Source organism: Mastomys coucha, unplaced genomic scaffold (assembly GCF_008632895.1).
Source record: "Mastomys coucha isolate ucsf_1 unplaced genomic scaffold, UCSF_Mcou_1 pScaffold5, whole genome shotgun sequence".
NCBI lineage: Eukaryota > Metazoa > Chordata > Mammalia > Rodentia > Muridae > Mastomys > Mastomys coucha.
Window position 1 is genome coordinate 62,478,464 of NW_022196911.1, and position 16,284 is coordinate 62,494,747.

General features: G+C 42.3%; 1 protein-coding gene across 2 annotated transcripts in view; it reads left to right on the plus strand.

The window, feature by feature from the left end:
* LOC116077188 (myosin-8) overlaps positions 1-16,284 on the plus strand; it is a 30,594-nt gene that overhangs the window by 5,784 nt on the left and 8,526 nt on the right. For both annotated transcript variants that reach the window (XM_031351546.1, XM_031351547.1), the window contains 25 exons: positions 293-320; positions 415-523; positions 616-708; positions 841-904; positions 1,484-1,582; positions 1,676-1,779; positions 1,934-2,072; positions 3,243-3,361; positions 3,448-3,597; positions 5,017-5,187; positions 6,241-6,550; positions 6,658-6,725; positions 8,642-8,729; positions 8,812-8,929; positions 9,093-9,216; positions 9,299-9,435; positions 10,784-11,039; positions 12,961-13,203; positions 13,315-13,491; positions 13,570-13,715; positions 13,797-13,887; positions 14,226-14,615; positions 15,110-15,236; positions 15,562-15,680; positions 15,804-16,000. In XM_031351546.1, the coding sequence (XP_031207406.1) occupies positions 293-320; positions 415-523; positions 616-708; positions 841-904; positions 1,484-1,582; positions 1,676-1,779; positions 1,934-2,072; positions 3,243-3,361; positions 3,448-3,597; positions 5,017-5,187; positions 6,241-6,550; positions 6,658-6,725; positions 8,642-8,729; positions 8,812-8,929; positions 9,093-9,216; positions 9,299-9,435; positions 10,784-11,039; positions 12,961-13,203; positions 13,315-13,491; positions 13,570-13,715; positions 13,797-13,887; positions 14,226-14,615; positions 15,110-15,236; positions 15,562-15,680; positions 15,804-16,000 (3,667 nt within the window). The remainder of the gene's footprint in view (positions 1-292; positions 321-414; positions 524-615; positions 709-840; positions 905-1,483; positions 1,583-1,675; positions 1,780-1,933; positions 2,073-3,242; positions 3,362-3,447; positions 3,598-5,016; positions 5,188-6,240; positions 6,551-6,657; positions 6,726-8,641; positions 8,730-8,811; positions 8,930-9,092; positions 9,217-9,298; positions 9,436-10,783; positions 11,040-12,960; positions 13,204-13,314; positions 13,492-13,569; positions 13,716-13,796; positions 13,888-14,225; positions 14,616-15,109; positions 15,237-15,561; positions 15,681-15,803; positions 16,001-16,284) is intronic.

Sequence of the window (16,284 nt, forward strand, 5' to 3'; positions counted from 1 at the left end):
TAAGGACCAGTCTTGGGATTCTGTGTGTGTACCCAAACACAGGTGCTCATGCACTTACACACACACACCACAAAGACACACAGAAAACATAAAAGGTGATAGATTTTATGTTATGGGTATTTACTAAAACAAAAACAATAAAACAAACAAACAAAAAAAGAAAATAGGTGATTCCTTGCCTCTCTCTTTCACAAATCTTACTCTAAGAGTCGATGAGTCTGGATTCACTTGTCTTCATTACTTTCTGTTGAGTATGCATAGTTTTGACCCATGGTCTTTATTGCTTCCACAGATCGTGAGAACCAGTCCATCCTGATCACGTATGTGACTTTCTTCTTTCTGGTTGGCAGCAACTGCCTTAACCATTGGTGGTAGATCGCACAGTTCTGATGTTCTTTCCCTTGTGTTTAACAGCGGAGAATCCGGGGCCGGGAAGACTGTGAACACCAAGCGTGTCATCCAGTACTTTGCAACAATTGCAGTCACTGGGGAGAAGAAGAAGGAGGAGCCTGGCAAAATGCAGGTGGGTCCGGTAGCCAGAATGTGGACCCAGACTCTGCTATGGTGCCCAGATGTCTGGATTCCTAGATGCAAAGACTGCTCTTTCCCATGCAGGGGACCCTGGAAGACCAAATCATCAGCGCCAACCCCCTGCTGGAGGCCTTTGGGAATGCCAAGACAGTGAGGAATGACAACTCCTCTCGCTTCGTGAGTCTCTGGATCACAGAGGGGTCCTGTCTGTCCTTCCTTGCTGGGGTCATCCCATTTAAGTTGATAATTTAGATGCTTATCTCTGTGTGCTTCAGTGTTTAGTACTAAATATGTCTTTATCTTTTCCAGGGCAAATTCATCAGAATCCACTTTGGTACCACAGGAAAACTGGCATCAGCTGATATTGAAACATGTGAGTAAACTGGACCATTGAAAATCTAAGTGGGAGACAAGCCAGCTTGGATGCAGGGACATTCTGTAACATATTCTATGCAAGAAGCCTGCAGAACAGCGCTTGGCTGCTGGAGTTGTCTGTGAGCTAACACCAGACTCACCTACACAGTTCACTATCTCAGTATCTCAGTCTTAAGTTAATGATCCCATCTCCATCCCAGAGAACTTCCAAACCTCAGAAGCAACTCTAATTTCCCACCCCAAAGGTTACCTCCAATTTGGCAAATGTCTCCAAGGTAGACTTTTACCACAGATAATGTGACGTGATCCAAAGACACTAGAAGTCAGCTAACACACGGAGGTTGTGGATCCCCAACTTGAAACTAATTCCAGGGAAGAAGTGCGCTTCAGTGCTGCACCCATCTGGAAATATGCATGGCAACTGTCATGTACACTTCAGTTCTCACATGTAACCACAGGACGAGCACACTGAAATCTCAGTGGAGCTAAATGTAGTGTCCCTCAGCTTTCGCCAAAGACACTAAAGTTTACAATATGTCAAAAGAACGTTTTCCTAGTTTGATCTCTTTCTTTCCAGACCTTCTAGAGAAGTCTAGAGTCACTTTCCAGCTAAAAGCAGAAAGAAGTTACCACATTTTTTATCAGATCACCTCCAATAAGAAGCCAGAGCTAATTGGTAAGGAAGAACTTTAAATTTGTGGATGGAAGGTAAAATTGTATACTAATAATTTCTCATGTCAAACATTCACCCTTAATTCTGTGTACTCAGAAATGCTCCTGATCACCACCAACCCGTATGACTATGCCTTTGTCAGTCAGGGGGAGATCACGGTGCCCAGCATTGATGACCAAGAAGAGTTGATGGCCACAGACGTAAGTCATAGCCTATGCCCACACTTTTTAAAAAGCCTACGATATGTGGGTATGACAACAGCAAACCCCACAGAAGTGTGGTCTCCTTGGTCTATATTATAAATTCTCATAGTGTCTTCTACCCTGACCTCTGTCCTTTTGTCTTTCCTGCTAGAGTGCCATTGATATCCTGGGCTTCTCACCTGAAGAGAAAGTGTCCATCTATAAACTCACAGGGGCTGTGATGCATTATGGGAACATGAAGTTCAAGCAAAAGCAGCGTGAGGAGCAAGCTGAGCCAGATGGCACTGAAGGTACCCAAATACCCTCTATGTAGGTTTGAATCGGAGAATTTTCAAATTGAAATACTATATATCCCATACCCATATCTCCTTGCAACTGAGCTTCTGAAGACCACAACACACTTATATACACATATGGCTTCCTCCACATCCTCCTCTTTCACTCCTCCATTACTTCATCATCACTGCCAATTCAAATAAGGTATGTCAAGCCTCAGCAGCCATGTATAAACTGACCAAGGGCCAGAGAACTGGAGACAGAAGAAGGTGGAACTCCTGCTTTGTCCTGGCAAAGCTAGGTCTAGATACATGATAGATTCACATGTTGTTTTAGTATTAGCTAGGAAAGCCTCTTTGCATAGGTTGAGAGGTGAAGGATGCACCTATGTACATATGTATGTATGTATGTATGTATATGCATGTGATGTGTGTGTGTGTGTATGCCTGCCTGTGTGTGTGAACAGTAATAAGCAAGAAAGATTTAAAAAAGAAGCCAACAAAGAAAAATTGTGTGCCCTACATATGAAGAAACAAATATTCAGGACATGGGAACCACCACCCAGTTATTCACCTGCCCCAAAACATGCCCTCCTCCCTCTCCATCTCCCTTCATCTTCTCTAGATGTTCCCTAGAGAACATTCTGACACATACCATGGCACATACTGTATGTGCTCAGATATACTGGACTTTTAGAGGATCACCAACTTTACTTAACCCTTGCCTTTTTAGATAAAGAAGTAGGTTCCTTTAACCAGGTCAGGTCAAATCTAGAAAGGCAGAACCAGGAAAAGAGTCCAATTTCCCTGCCTTTTACCCTCCCTAATGGTGAGTGTTATTGCTTATTTATCTTGCCCTTCCAGCAATACCTGAATTCTTCAATGGAGGGACGATGTCTTAAACCTTGAACAGACTATCACAATAAACACTGTTTATTGTGGTTAATGAAGCTGTTCTCCAATCCTATTTTCAACAAGTCATTAAAAGCCAGTATAAGTGATCAACCATTTAGGGATTACCAAGTACCTTAATATACATGCAAAGAACTTCATTCGCCTTTTTGTTATGTGATTTAAAGGTCTTTTTTCAACCTAAACAATGGAGTAATTAGATAGTAGAAAGATAAAGGGACAGGCTAAGGAGAATACCCATTTTAAAACATTTCTTGATTTGTGTCACCACAGTGGCTGACAAGGCTGCCTATCTCCAGTGTCTGAACTCTGCTGACCTGCTCAAAGCCCTCTGCTATCCCAGGGTCAAGGTTGGCAATGAGTATGTCACCAAAGGCCAGACTGTGCAACAAGTAAGCATGTATTCCCCATAAATCACAAACCGAGGCCTACATGACACCACTTAATAACACTAACAAACATTGCTATGTCTACAAAGGTGTATAATGCAGTGGGTGCCCTGGCCAAGGCTGTCTATGAGAAGATGTTCCTGTGGATGGTCACCCGTATCAACCAGCAACTGGACACCAAGCAGCCCAGGCAGTATTTCATCGGGGTCTTGGACATCGCTGGCTTTGAGATCTTTGATGTGAGTTATCTTCATAATAACACAAAGTGAGGGACACAATTTCTAAATTCAATGTACTAAGTGATACTTATTTATATTGTATATATTGCTTACTCCAACCCTGAAACTAATACAAGAGTAAAATATCTAAGGTAACAGAAAACAATAACAGCTTATTGAGCAGTCAGTGTATTTTTGATACTATTCTACGGACTTCAAAATGTTGCCTCATTTAACTTCCAAAGAAAGAGAAGTTTATGATACCATTATTATTATTAATAGTAGTAGTAGTAGTAGTAGTAGTAGTTTAGCAAAAACTAGTACACAAGGAAAATCAAACACATACTAAAGATTTGATGGGCATGTAACACAAAGCCAAGGTAGGGTCTATTTGCAGCATTTGGTACATATACAAGGCATCTTGCATTGACCTAGGCATGAAAGGGAGAAAGCTCAAAGGTAGGAGCCCAGCCATAGACATTGGCGTATCCTCTTCCAGGTTTACCTTACAAAAACTATTTCTCTGTCAGGCTTCAGCTTTATCCTGGGTAAAGTAAGAGAGTGAGCAATTACAAAGACTCTTAGATCTTCGACTGCTGTATTGCACCAGAACTCTATTTTCATGGATCAGACAAGTGGGGGTATTTGATGTCAACAGAAGAGAAACTAACTGTCCATTTCATTTTATACATCAATTAAGTGTCTTAACAAACTTTCCTTAAAAACATGACAGCCAAAGGTAAAAAGTATGATCTCTTCTAGAATTAGAGAAGAGAGATTAGCACCTCTTTTAACAAGCTTTCCTAATAAGCCACTTTTCCCTTCTATCTTACATCAGAACCATAAAGCATAGTCATACCTTGACATACATTCTTGTCTCTGTGTTCTTACCAGGTGAAAGGAAAGCAGACTCTGTTAGAACTATAGTGTAGTAGATGAGTAGGACAACAGATAGGAAAATAAAATGTAGATTTTTAGGAATGGTGTTGTACATCTGTATTCCCAGAACTTAAGAAGCAGAAACAGGCAGATCTCTGTGAGTTCAAGGTCAGCCTGGTTTATACAGTGAGTTGAAGGACAGCCAAAGTTACCTTGTGAAACTCTGTCACAAAAAAGAAAGGGAGGGGAAAGGAAAAGAGGGAGAAAGGAGAGAGAAAGGAAGGGAGAGGCAGAGGAGTGAAGGAATGAAAGGAAGAAGGAAGGAAGGAGAGAAGGAAAGAAACATTGTAGTGTAATTGATATCTGAATACCCAAGAATGCCCAGAGTTCACAGGAAAAGCATTTCTCTCTGGGAGTACTGAACAAACAACAATTAGCTTAAATACTTACATTTAACCTCACCACTCCATTCAGATTATCTTCCATAAGAATATTTTCATTAACAGATTTTACTCCTATAAATACCCACTTAACCTGGGAAATCTCTTCGGCTCTGTGTAGTTCAACAGCCTGGAGCAGCTGTGCATCAACTTCACCAACGAGAAACTGCAACAGTTTTTCAACCACCACATGTTCGTGCTGGAGCAGGAGGAGTACAAGAAGGAAGGCATCGAGTGGACCTTCATCGACTTCGGGATGGACCTGGCGGCCTGCATCGAGCTCATCGAGAAGGTTGGTGTGCCTTTCGTGGGGGAAGGCTCTGGGTGAAGGGATGAATCTCAAATGTCTTTAAGAGCTCTAAAAAGGATCACTGTCCTTCCCATTGCTTGAGAGCTGAACACATGGAAGAGCACTGTTCAGAAACCATCCACTTCCTCTTTACAACGTTTACAGGAGAAAGGTTTGGGAGACATTGCCTGTGTTCAGTTTCTCTCCATTTTGTCCCAACACTGACTCATATCCAGCTTGAAGGCAGTTGTGAATACTCCTTCTGTGACAGTTGGCTTCACTAAACCACTCTTGCTAGTTCTAATCTGCCTCTCTTAGAGTCCAGGATGTCATTAAAAGAAATAAACATTTTTTTTTTCTAAATAAAAACTGATGCACAGACGATACCGCTGGTGCATCTGAAATCAAGAAGCCAAATTGAATTGCTTATACTATTTAATAACCTATACTAAAGGAGAGTAAATATCTAAAATATCTTAAGTAATATTTAGGTCATTTGCATTTTTGTTACTGTACATGGAGTTGATATTATTCTCAGACAAAAGTGGATGTGTGTGCTTGCACATGCACACATGCACATGCTCAGACACATGCAGGTACATCACCTGCGCACACTGAATGCCAGAGAAGGATGCTAGGTGTCCTGCTCTATCACACTCTGCCTTACTCTCTTGAGATAGAATCTCTCACTAGGCTGGTGAGCTTCTTGTTTCCCAGTTCCAGTATATCCTTTTTGAAATAAAATAAAACTTTGACAACAAATTTAATTCATTTAACAGGGGAGAGTATGATAATAAAAAGTATTTAGCAAATTACCCACAAACTCCATGGGAGTGCTCGGCTATTCTTTCGGCTGAACCTCATGCTACAGATTGAATGAGAGATGGAATGATGGGAAGGTCGTTCCAGAGATCACAGAGGGACTGTTTGAGATCAGAGCCTGACTTACTCTGTGCTTTTATTTAAATGGGAATGCTCATAATTCAAAGGACAGCCACTGTATCTACATCCATTGAGAAAAGTGAGGTTTACAGAAATCTACTATTCTGATTTCAGCCACTGGGCATCTTCTCCATCCTGGAAGAGGAGTGCATGTTCCCCAAGGCGACAGACACCTCCTTCAAGAACAAACTGTATGACCAGCATCTGGGAAAATCCAACAACTTCCAGAAGCCCAAGCCTACCAAAGGCAAGGCCGAGGCCCACTTCTCCCTGGTGCACTATGCAGGCACTGTGGACTACAACATCGCTGGCTGGCTGGACAAGAACAAGGACCCCCTGAATGACACCGTGGTGGGGCTGTACCAGAAGTCAGCAATGAAAACTCTGGCCAGCCTCTTCTCTACGTACGCCAGTGCTGAAGCAGGTACTTCTGGGCCTTCCATCCAAATCAAACCATCCCCTCAGAACGTTCCTATACCACTCTGACCCCAGGGAGCCTGCTTTAACTGATGGGTTTTCTTTTTATCTCAGATGGTGGTGCAAAGAAAGGAGCTAAGAAGAAGGGCTCTTCTTTCCAAACTGTGTCAGCCCTTTTCAGGGTAAAGTATAAATTTAAATTGGAAAAAATATACTCAGTTTCTATGTATTATATCTATGCGATTTAGAAAAAAACTAGGAGGGAATGGGATGGAGATAGGAATCACTTTCAATATTCTCTCATCAGGATAGATCTAAAGCAATACTTGGGTAGGGGTGGGGGCTTTATTCTTTATTCTGTATTATGATTACCTGCTGAATTCAGGAATGCTGACATGTCCTTAGAAACCTAGAAGCTTCTCAGGCACAACACACCCACTCACTCTCACACACACACACACACACACACACACACACACACACACACACACACACACACGAGCATGTAAATAAATACCAGTAATAAAGATGCTTTTTAAGGAAGCACTTGTGAACCTCAATGTGATTATTCCCTGTGAGCATTGTGTTCCAGTCCCACTACCAGTATCATTTGAGAAGACTTGAGATTCCCTTTTTTCTTTTTGGGACAATATCTTCCTATGTAGGTCAAACTAATCTTGAACTTGTGAACTTAGTATTTCAGACTCCTGGGTACTAGATTCCAAGTATGGGCCACCTTGCCAGGATTTAAGTTTCCTTTGAAAATGAACATGTATTCTTTAAAGTATTTTCCCCCTGAGATGGATGGAACAAACAAAAGTCACTAAACCCAAGCCTAGTGATCTAAATGGATGGTTAAACTACAAAAGAATAATACTTCTAATTACAAAATAGTGGAGCTTTTCCATTATATACTTGAATATTCCCATAACGCAATCATAACTCTTCCACAGCATGGCTCTTACTGAGAGGAGCACGTAAGATGTCTAGTCTGGGAACTGCTTGTGAGGATTTTGATGGCTCATTGCTTTCAAAACTAAAATGCTAGCTGGCTTGTTGGTCTAGGGGTATGACTCTTAGTTTGGGTCCGAGAGGTCCTGGGTTCAAATCCTGGATGAGCCCCTCTTTTCCTCAACTTCCATTCATAACTTGCCTACTTCCATTCATAATTTTCCTACATCACAGTACCAAATAACAAGATGTCAAATGACAAGGGCTAAAAGTCCAAACTAAAATGCATGTGTGACCAATGATCTTTACCTAACCAGAAAATTTGGTCTTATCCTTTTCCCACCGCACTATAATCTACATTATTCAACAAAAGTTTGCTTTGCAAGCTTGTCTGTAAGGGCATTTTTAGGCCTAGATCTTCATGTTATTTGTTTTGATTTCCTAGTGACTGACATGCGTGGGAAAAGCATATGTGGGGAAAGCATGTGTGAGAGATGTCTACAAGCATGTTCTTTACGGCTGAGCGATCACTCTCCATCATAATCAATTACTCCCCCATATACTCTAGGCAGAAAATCCTACCCAAGCACCTAAGATCCACCCACACAGAATTACATTGACTCACACGTTTACATTCTTCCAAAAACAAAACGAGAACTTCTCAGAATGGTAAAGGTTGGAATGATTGCTGAGCTGGGTTTCCACTGGAACTCTCCAGCTACTGTGAATGTTATTAGTGCTGAAGATGAGAGAGGCTACAGAAGTCATCTGCACTGTTTTCACACAAGGCTTGGGGAGACACAGGATGCACATAGTCAGCCTAGGGGCAGAGACAGACTGTGGTCAGTCTTCTGATGCTGGCTAAGAATACTACCTTTGTATGGAGGCCACCAGCCATGCTGTCAGGACCTAGGGCTATAGTGGACACCTTGGTAATCTGCATTTCTTCCCAGTATTTTGGCCTTCTGACTATTTGAGTAGGTTAAATACTGAAACCTTCAAATCCACAGCAGTTATAGCCTCATATGCTTATGTCCAGTAGCTAAGAGTGTGCTGAATAATTTTTACCAAAATGAAAAAAAGAGCAAAGGAAGAAAAAGAAACTCAAAACACAACTTTCTCATGACTCTTCTGTCTCATTTTCCAGGAAAACTTAAATAAACTGATGACCAACCTGAGAAGTACACACCCTCACTTTGTACGGTGTATCATTCCCAATGAAACAAAAACTCCTGGTAAGACACACACACTAATAATAAACTAGACTCAATCTGAAAACTCACCACCCAGGACTTAACTAATTTTCTCTGTTTGCAGGTGCCATGGAGCATGAACTGGTCCTGCACCAGCTGAGGTGTAACGGGGTGCTGGAAGGCATCCGCATCTGCAGGAAGGGGTTCCCCAGCAGGATCTTGTATGGGGATTTTAAACAGAGGTCAGTCCTCTTTGCCAAATGGCACTAAATGCTATGAATGTTTATCATTAGATCATTAGATCTCTAATTTTCATTCTGGGAGCTAAACAGCTACTTCTGTTTGATGGCAGTTGGGTAAGTGATTGTGTCTTTCTGACCATTCCTTATGTGTTTAACTGTACAGATACAAGGTTTTAAATGCAAGTGCTATTCCAGAGGGACAGTTCATTGACAGCAAGAAGGCCTCTGAGAAGCTTCTGGGCTCTATTGATATTGATCACACTCAGTATAAATTTGGGCACACCAAGGTATGGCTGCGACTTCTGGACACCCAACCCATGGACCCACAGCCCAAGTGTGGGGATGACTTGTGACTCTCTGTTCCTTCAGGTTTTCTTCAAAGCTGGTCTCCTGGGTCTCCTGGAAGAAATGAGAGATGAAAAGCTGGCCCAGATTATAACAAGAACACAGGCAGTCTGTAGGGGATACCTAATGAGAGTTGAGTATCAGAAGATGCTGCTGAGAAGGTAACAGCTATGTCTTTTCTCGAGGTCACAAGGTCACCACCCCCCTACACCCTAGGGACTGTCCATCAGCTTTCCTCATTCACTGATCCTCTCATTCTGAGATTAGCATGAGCTTTCACCCCCCTACAACACATCAACTTTAGTATCACCCTTCAGGTTAGACTTCCCAGAACATCTCTCCTGACCTCTGCCCCACCCTCACCCCCATCCATCTCACACACAGAAACCTTCTGCAGCAAGCACTTTTCATCACCCCACATCTCTGTCCCCAGCTGTCCATGAAATTCCACATCAAATCCAGTCTGTTTGGCTTGTCTGTCAAGGTTCTATTCCCCACCATATCTTTTATATCTAACCATACAGCTTTTCCCAGCCATGCTAAACAGTTCACTTAGCATTTATTCTCATGTCGGAGCAGACCTTGTCCGCTCACCCAAATCTACCTACTGACAAGTCCCCTTTCTTCATTCCCAAATGAACAAACATCATCCAACTTATCTACACAACATTTTTATACATTGCTCTAGCCATTTTACTAATTTTGTTCATCTGTATTTTTAAGGTTGGCATAATAAGAGTTTGGGGGGTTTTTTCCTATCTGTCTGTATCATAGCTTGTGTCACGATATCTGTCATCTCAGAGTTGGATTTCCTAGCCAATAGAAATAAAACCTGCCTGGTAATAAAGATGCCTACATATTGCATAGGCCACCCAAATATTGCCAGTCCATTGCTATCACTGTACCAATTTTACCATTTCATTTTTTTTTAATTTAAATAAAGCCACTTTGGAGCTTACTTGCTGCTAAAAATGTCTCCAAATGTTAATGAACTTATTATACTGACAAACCTAAGCCACTCAGAGAATGGCTTAGAGAAAAACCAGTATATTACCTGAAGACACCAACAAGAGAAGAGTGGCTAATTCAGAGTGATTAAAACAGGAGCGATTTGAAGGAAAGAGTAGCAAGGGTGAGGTGAGGCGAATTCTTCAGCCTATGGCCCCTCACTTTGAAGCTCATAGCTGTGTGGCCGCAGGAGGACAGCACAATCTGATTACAATGGTGGTGTTCTCCCAGACACCCCTGCCAGATGTGTCTGCTCCTTCTAGGGCAGGGATTGCTCAGACGGTATAATCTGTGCCTTCCACACTCAGCCCATCCTTGCCAGCTTGGCAGGAACTGAGAACATTCGATCGCTTCATATTAGCAGAGCAGCAATATTGAGGACCATAGGCTCTGATTGTCAGGATGAACATGCGTCAGTACAGGGAAATCATGTTGTCTGCAATAAAATGTCAGTCACACTGCTGCCAGTGGAATGATCACGCCATCTTTCCCACATTCCAGAGAATCCATCTTCTGCATCCAGTACAACATCCGTGCCTTCATGAACGTCAAGCACTGGCCCTGGATGAAACTCTTCTTCAAGATCAAGCCCCTGCTGAAGAGCGCGGAGACGGAGAAGGAGATGGCCACCATGAAGGAGGAGTTCCAGAAAACCAAAGATGAGCTGGCCAAGTCCGAGGCAAAGAGGAAGGAGCTGGAGGAAAAAATGGTCACTCTTCTCAAAGAGAAAAATGACCTGCAACTCCAAGTTCAATCTGTGAGTGCTCTTTTGTGACCATATCATCGCACCACACCACAGGGGATTCATTTTGTTAGTAGTTTAATTTCTTTTCAATAGTGTGTTGAGGAGGAGAGCTACAGTTAGTTCTATATTACACAGGGGAATGGGAGGATTCACAACTTTGAAGCAAGTAGTTTAATGCTAAATTCCCAAATCTTGCTCAAATATTTTATCTCTTTGACTTGGCTTCATTGTCCCATCCTTAAAAATATAGTTCTGAGCTAGATCAGGGGCTTTAACTAGTACAGCGACTTTAACACCAGATATGTCAGAGATTGAGCCAGGAGGATCCCACAGGCCCATCTGGGCTTTAAAACAAGTCCAAAGCCAATTTCAGCCTTAGCAATGGAGTGAGATTTTTGTCTCAATATAAAAAGTAAAAAGGGGGGGGCAGTGCTAGAGATACAGCTCACTGGTACATCTGCTAAAATTTCTGGGTTCTTAGCAAAATGCAAGAAAACAAAGCAATAATAAATAAATAAAATAAATAAATAAATAAATAAATAACAATAAAATCCACAAGGATGGTTCTATTTAGAAAATCTGAATGCTTAAGATTGTTTTATAAGACAAACTAATCAGTATTCTCAAGGCAGAGGCAGGCAGATTCTCTGTGAGTTCTAGGTCAGAGGGTCTACATAGTGAGTTCCAAGACAGCCAGGGCTATGTAGACAGAACCTGTCTTTAAAAAGTTAGAATAACCATCCCTTTTTTCCTCATTCCTTGAGATTTAACTCAATGAGTATATGTGATGCATTTACATGAGCTGAGCTGCCACTCTGGAAGGCATTGTGTAGCACTCTCCCCAACTCTTCCATTGTCATGAATGAGCCTCTTAAAGTCACCCTTCCTGAGTCCAGGGGAGTCAAGCAGGGGAGTGAATCCAGCAAGAGCACTTTAGACAGGCATAACTGCCCCATTTCCTGGGTCAACAAACCCAACGGTGGTAGGAAGAAATTGTGGGAAGGATATTTCTCCAAATGCTTGAGACTAGATCCCCTCTGTCTCTTTCCATGGTTGATCAGAGTAAATATGCACCTAGTGTATTGCTATTAAAGACAAGAACAAGTACCGGAGAAGTCCTCGGTCGCATCCATTTTAAACACTTAAGATAAAACACTGAGAATCTAGAAAAATCCCCAGGGCAGAGGCATCTAGTAAGTTAGTGGCTGAATTTTGGAGTCCTTTAATTAGTTACTTATAAAATTTTTAGGTAGCAGCATAATTTCTCAGAGTCGTTTGTTTTTATATATTCTGAAATTCATTTGGAGGATAATAAGAAATTCTTTAAATAGAAAGGGAAACTTCAAGCAACTATAGTATTAGGAATCATCATAAATGTTTGAATGAATTAAAAATGCTGAGTGGGAATGTATTTCATCCGCATTTTACTATTTTTTTTTAATCCAGTATTGATAAAATGATTGAAATCAAAACTAAGTGATGCCACTAAATCAGCATCTTCGACTATAACAACTAAATAGGGCTCAGAAATTAATTATTTCAACCTCCTTATTTACATATGAAAATCTGAGAATCTGGGAGGCAGTGGGGGGACTTGCCCCAGATAACACCTATAGATCTTTGAAGACAAGAACCCAGGCTTCTTAACTGCCCTGCCTGCCCATCTTTCTGTTTTCTACACACAGTTCTTCAGTCACCACCTTCTCCAGCCCAATCATTGTGTAGATTCTTTTGCTTCTAAACATCTAGTCTCATTTTCTATTTAGTTGCATGTCTCTACATCAGATCTAATACTCAATTCAAGGTGAACTTATATTCATGCTGAAAAATTCAAACAGAATTCAGATTAACACTAGATACTTCCCCCACACACAAAAAAAAGCAAGTTTCAAAACAAGCAACAGACTGTCTACTTGTCTTAATGAATCCACAGGAAGCAGACAGCTTGGCTGACGCTGAGGAAAGGTGCGAACAATTGATCAAAAACAAAATCCAGCTGGAAGCCAAAATCAAAGAGGTGACAGAGAGAGCTGAGGATGAGGAGGAGATCAACGCTGAGCTCACAGCCAAGAAGAGGAAGCTGGAGGACGAGTGCTCAGAGCTGAAGAAGGACATCGATGACCTTGAGCTGACACTGGCCAAGGTTGAGAAGGAGAAGCACGCCACGGAGAACAAGGTATGAGATGTATACACGGGAAGCTGAGGACTCATTTTCATTAAGAAGTAAAACATAAAACCAAAACTATTGAGACCTAACATTTAATGCAAAGCACGTTTGCTTCCCAAGGTGAAAAACCTCACAGAGGAGATGGCAGGCCTGGACGAAACCATCGCCAAGCTGACCAAGGAGAAGAAGGCCCTCCAGGAGGCCCACCAGCAGACCCTGGATGACCTGCAGGCAGAGGAGGACAAAGTCAACACCCTGACCAAAGCCAAAACCAAGCTCGAACAGCAAGTGGATGATGTGAGCACGTTTCAAATGCCCTTCTGAAGTATTTCTTTAAGTGCATTTCGATTTTAACAGGTTTCTCTTCCCCATCAGCTTGAAGGATCGCTAGAGCAAGAAAAGAAGCTGAGGATGGATCTAGAAAGAGCCAAGAGGAAACTGGAGGGGGACCTGAAACTGGCCCAGGAATCCACAATGGACATAGAAAATGATAAACAGCAGCTCGATGAGAAGCTTAAAAAGTAAGGGCTTCAGAAAGAATTCTGTATGATGCCATCTTTGAGATAATTTGCATATTAATGTGCCTGCTATTCTGTCTAAAGGAAGGAGTTTGAAATCAGCAATCTGATAAGTAAAATTGAAGATGAGCAAGCCGTGGAAATCCAGCTGCAGAAGAAGATCAAAGAGTTGCAGGTGAATCTACTCACATTTTTCATTCTTTCTTTCTTTCTTCCTTCCTTCCTTTCTCTCCCTCTTCCTCTCTCTTTCTCTTCCTCTCTCTTTCTCTTTCTCTCTCTTCTTCTCTTTCTTTCTTTCTTTCTTTCTTTCTTTCTTTCTTTCTTTCTCTTTCTCTCACTTTGGTGTTTTGTGGCAGAGCTACACTATGTAGCCCAGATTGACCTCACACTCACAGTCCTCCTGCCTCAGCATTCTGAGTTCTGTGATAAAAGGCCCCTGGCCTTTCTTTTTTTTTCTACACACCTAAATAATACTAAAATTGAGATGCAATAATGTACATGTTTGATTTCCAGGCCCGCATCGAGGAGCTGGAGGAGGAAATCGAAGCAGAGCGGGCCTCCAGGGCCAAAGCAGAGAAGCAGCGCTCTGACCTCTCCCGGGAACTGGAAGAGATCAGCGAGAGGCTGGAAGAAGCCGGCGGGGCCACCTCTGCTCAGGTGGAGATGAACAAGAAGAGAGAGGCTGAGTTCCAGAAACTTCGCAGGGACCTGGAGGAAGCCACGCTACAGCATGAAGCCACAGCAGCCGCTCTTCGGAAGAAGCACGCGGACAGTATGGCTGAGCTCGGCGAACAGATTGATAACCTGCAGCGGGTGAAGCAGAAGCTGGAGAAGGAGAAGAGTGAACTGAAGATGGAGATCGACGACCTTAGCAGTAATGCTGAGGCCATCGCCAAAGCCAAGGTACCAAACACTGTCTCTTGATAGGGCACTGAGCAAGAAAAACAGCATCCATTGTGCTTGGTATCAAATATGGTTTGCAGGCACTTTATAGCACTATTTAAAGATTTTCTGCCCTAATGTATTCCCATAATTTCATTTTCTAAATTTTCTAAAATTCTAAAGTAACCCACTAGTATGACTTCAAAATCCACTTAAGTGAATGTCAACATCATTGGGATATGTGGCTTTTTTCCAACAATGAATATAACATGTATGTTAAAATCTGGCATATGCCAAGCACCAACTTTCTACTCATAGCTCACATATTTTTAAAATAAATCTTATTCTTCTAATATTAAAACATCTTAATTACTTTAAAAATTGGGGTAAAATTTTTCTTTTTTCTGTCTTTCTCTCCCTTTCTTTCTTTCTTTCCTTCTTTCTTTCTTCTTTTCTCTCTTTCTTGCCTATATTCATATTCCGTGTTTGATTCTCCCTTGCCATGTGATCCTTAGGGAAATCTTGAGAAGATGTGCCGCACTCTGGAGGACCAGGTGAGCGAGCTGAAGAGCAAGGAGGAGGAGCAGCAGCGGCTCATCAATGAGCTGACAGCCCAGAGAGCACGTCTGCAGACAGAAGCAGGTAGAAACTCCTCCCCTGGCTCCCCACAGCCTGCCCTGCACAAAGTGGATTCTTACTATGCAGTTCTATTCTCATTTAAGAGGGAAATCAACAAACTATCAGAACTTTTCGAGGCAGGCCACAAAGTTGCGGGGAAGTAAAATTAAGTAGAGAAGTTTGTTATGTTCCCGCAGCACCCCTGCTTGTCAAGCAACATTTCTGACTTTTATTTTTTATTTTTGTTAATGTCTATCTCTATAAGAATGTTTAGAAATGAATAACTACATAGACATGTGTGCGCCGCTTATTGTTAAATCTTGAGTGCCCCCGCTCCCGCTGTCCTTAGGTGAGTACTCCAGACAGTTGGATGAGAAAGATGCCTTAGTGTCTCAGCTGTCAAGGAGCAAGCAGGCATTCACCCAGCAGATTGAGGAGCTGAAGCGGCAGCTAGAGGAAGAAACCAAGGTGAGTTTTACCAGAGATCTCAACAAACCAAACCTGAGAATGCCCAGCTATGGCTACTTGATGTATGTGAGTTAAGTGTTACAGAATACACGAATAAAAATCACTGGACTATCATTTCTGCAGGCCAAGAACGCACTGGCCCACGCCCTGCAGTCCTCCCGCCATGACTGTGACCTGCTGCGGGAACAGTACGAGGAGGAGCAGGAAGGCAAAGCCGAGCTGCAGAGGGCGCTGTCCAAGGCCAACAGCGAGGTGGCCCAGTGGAGGACCAAATATGAGACGGATGCCATCCAGCGCACGGAGGAGTTGGAGGAGGCCAAGTATGGGATGTGAACTTAATAGAACCAAGTTTTGGTGTCCGTGCTCCCTAATGCAGCAAGTCCCACAAGAAGCCATAGGGGTCTTGTTGCTAGTGACATCAAAATATCAGTAGCTGACATTTATTGAGTGCAGTTTCTTTTAACCACATGGATGTCGATTCAGGAGCTGAAGAGAAGATGAATTTTGCCTTTTCTAGTCCTCTATGTACCTATGTCAAGTGTTACACATCCATATGCTCATTTAGCATCATGGCAGTATTAAGTCACTATTTTTGTTGTTTTTT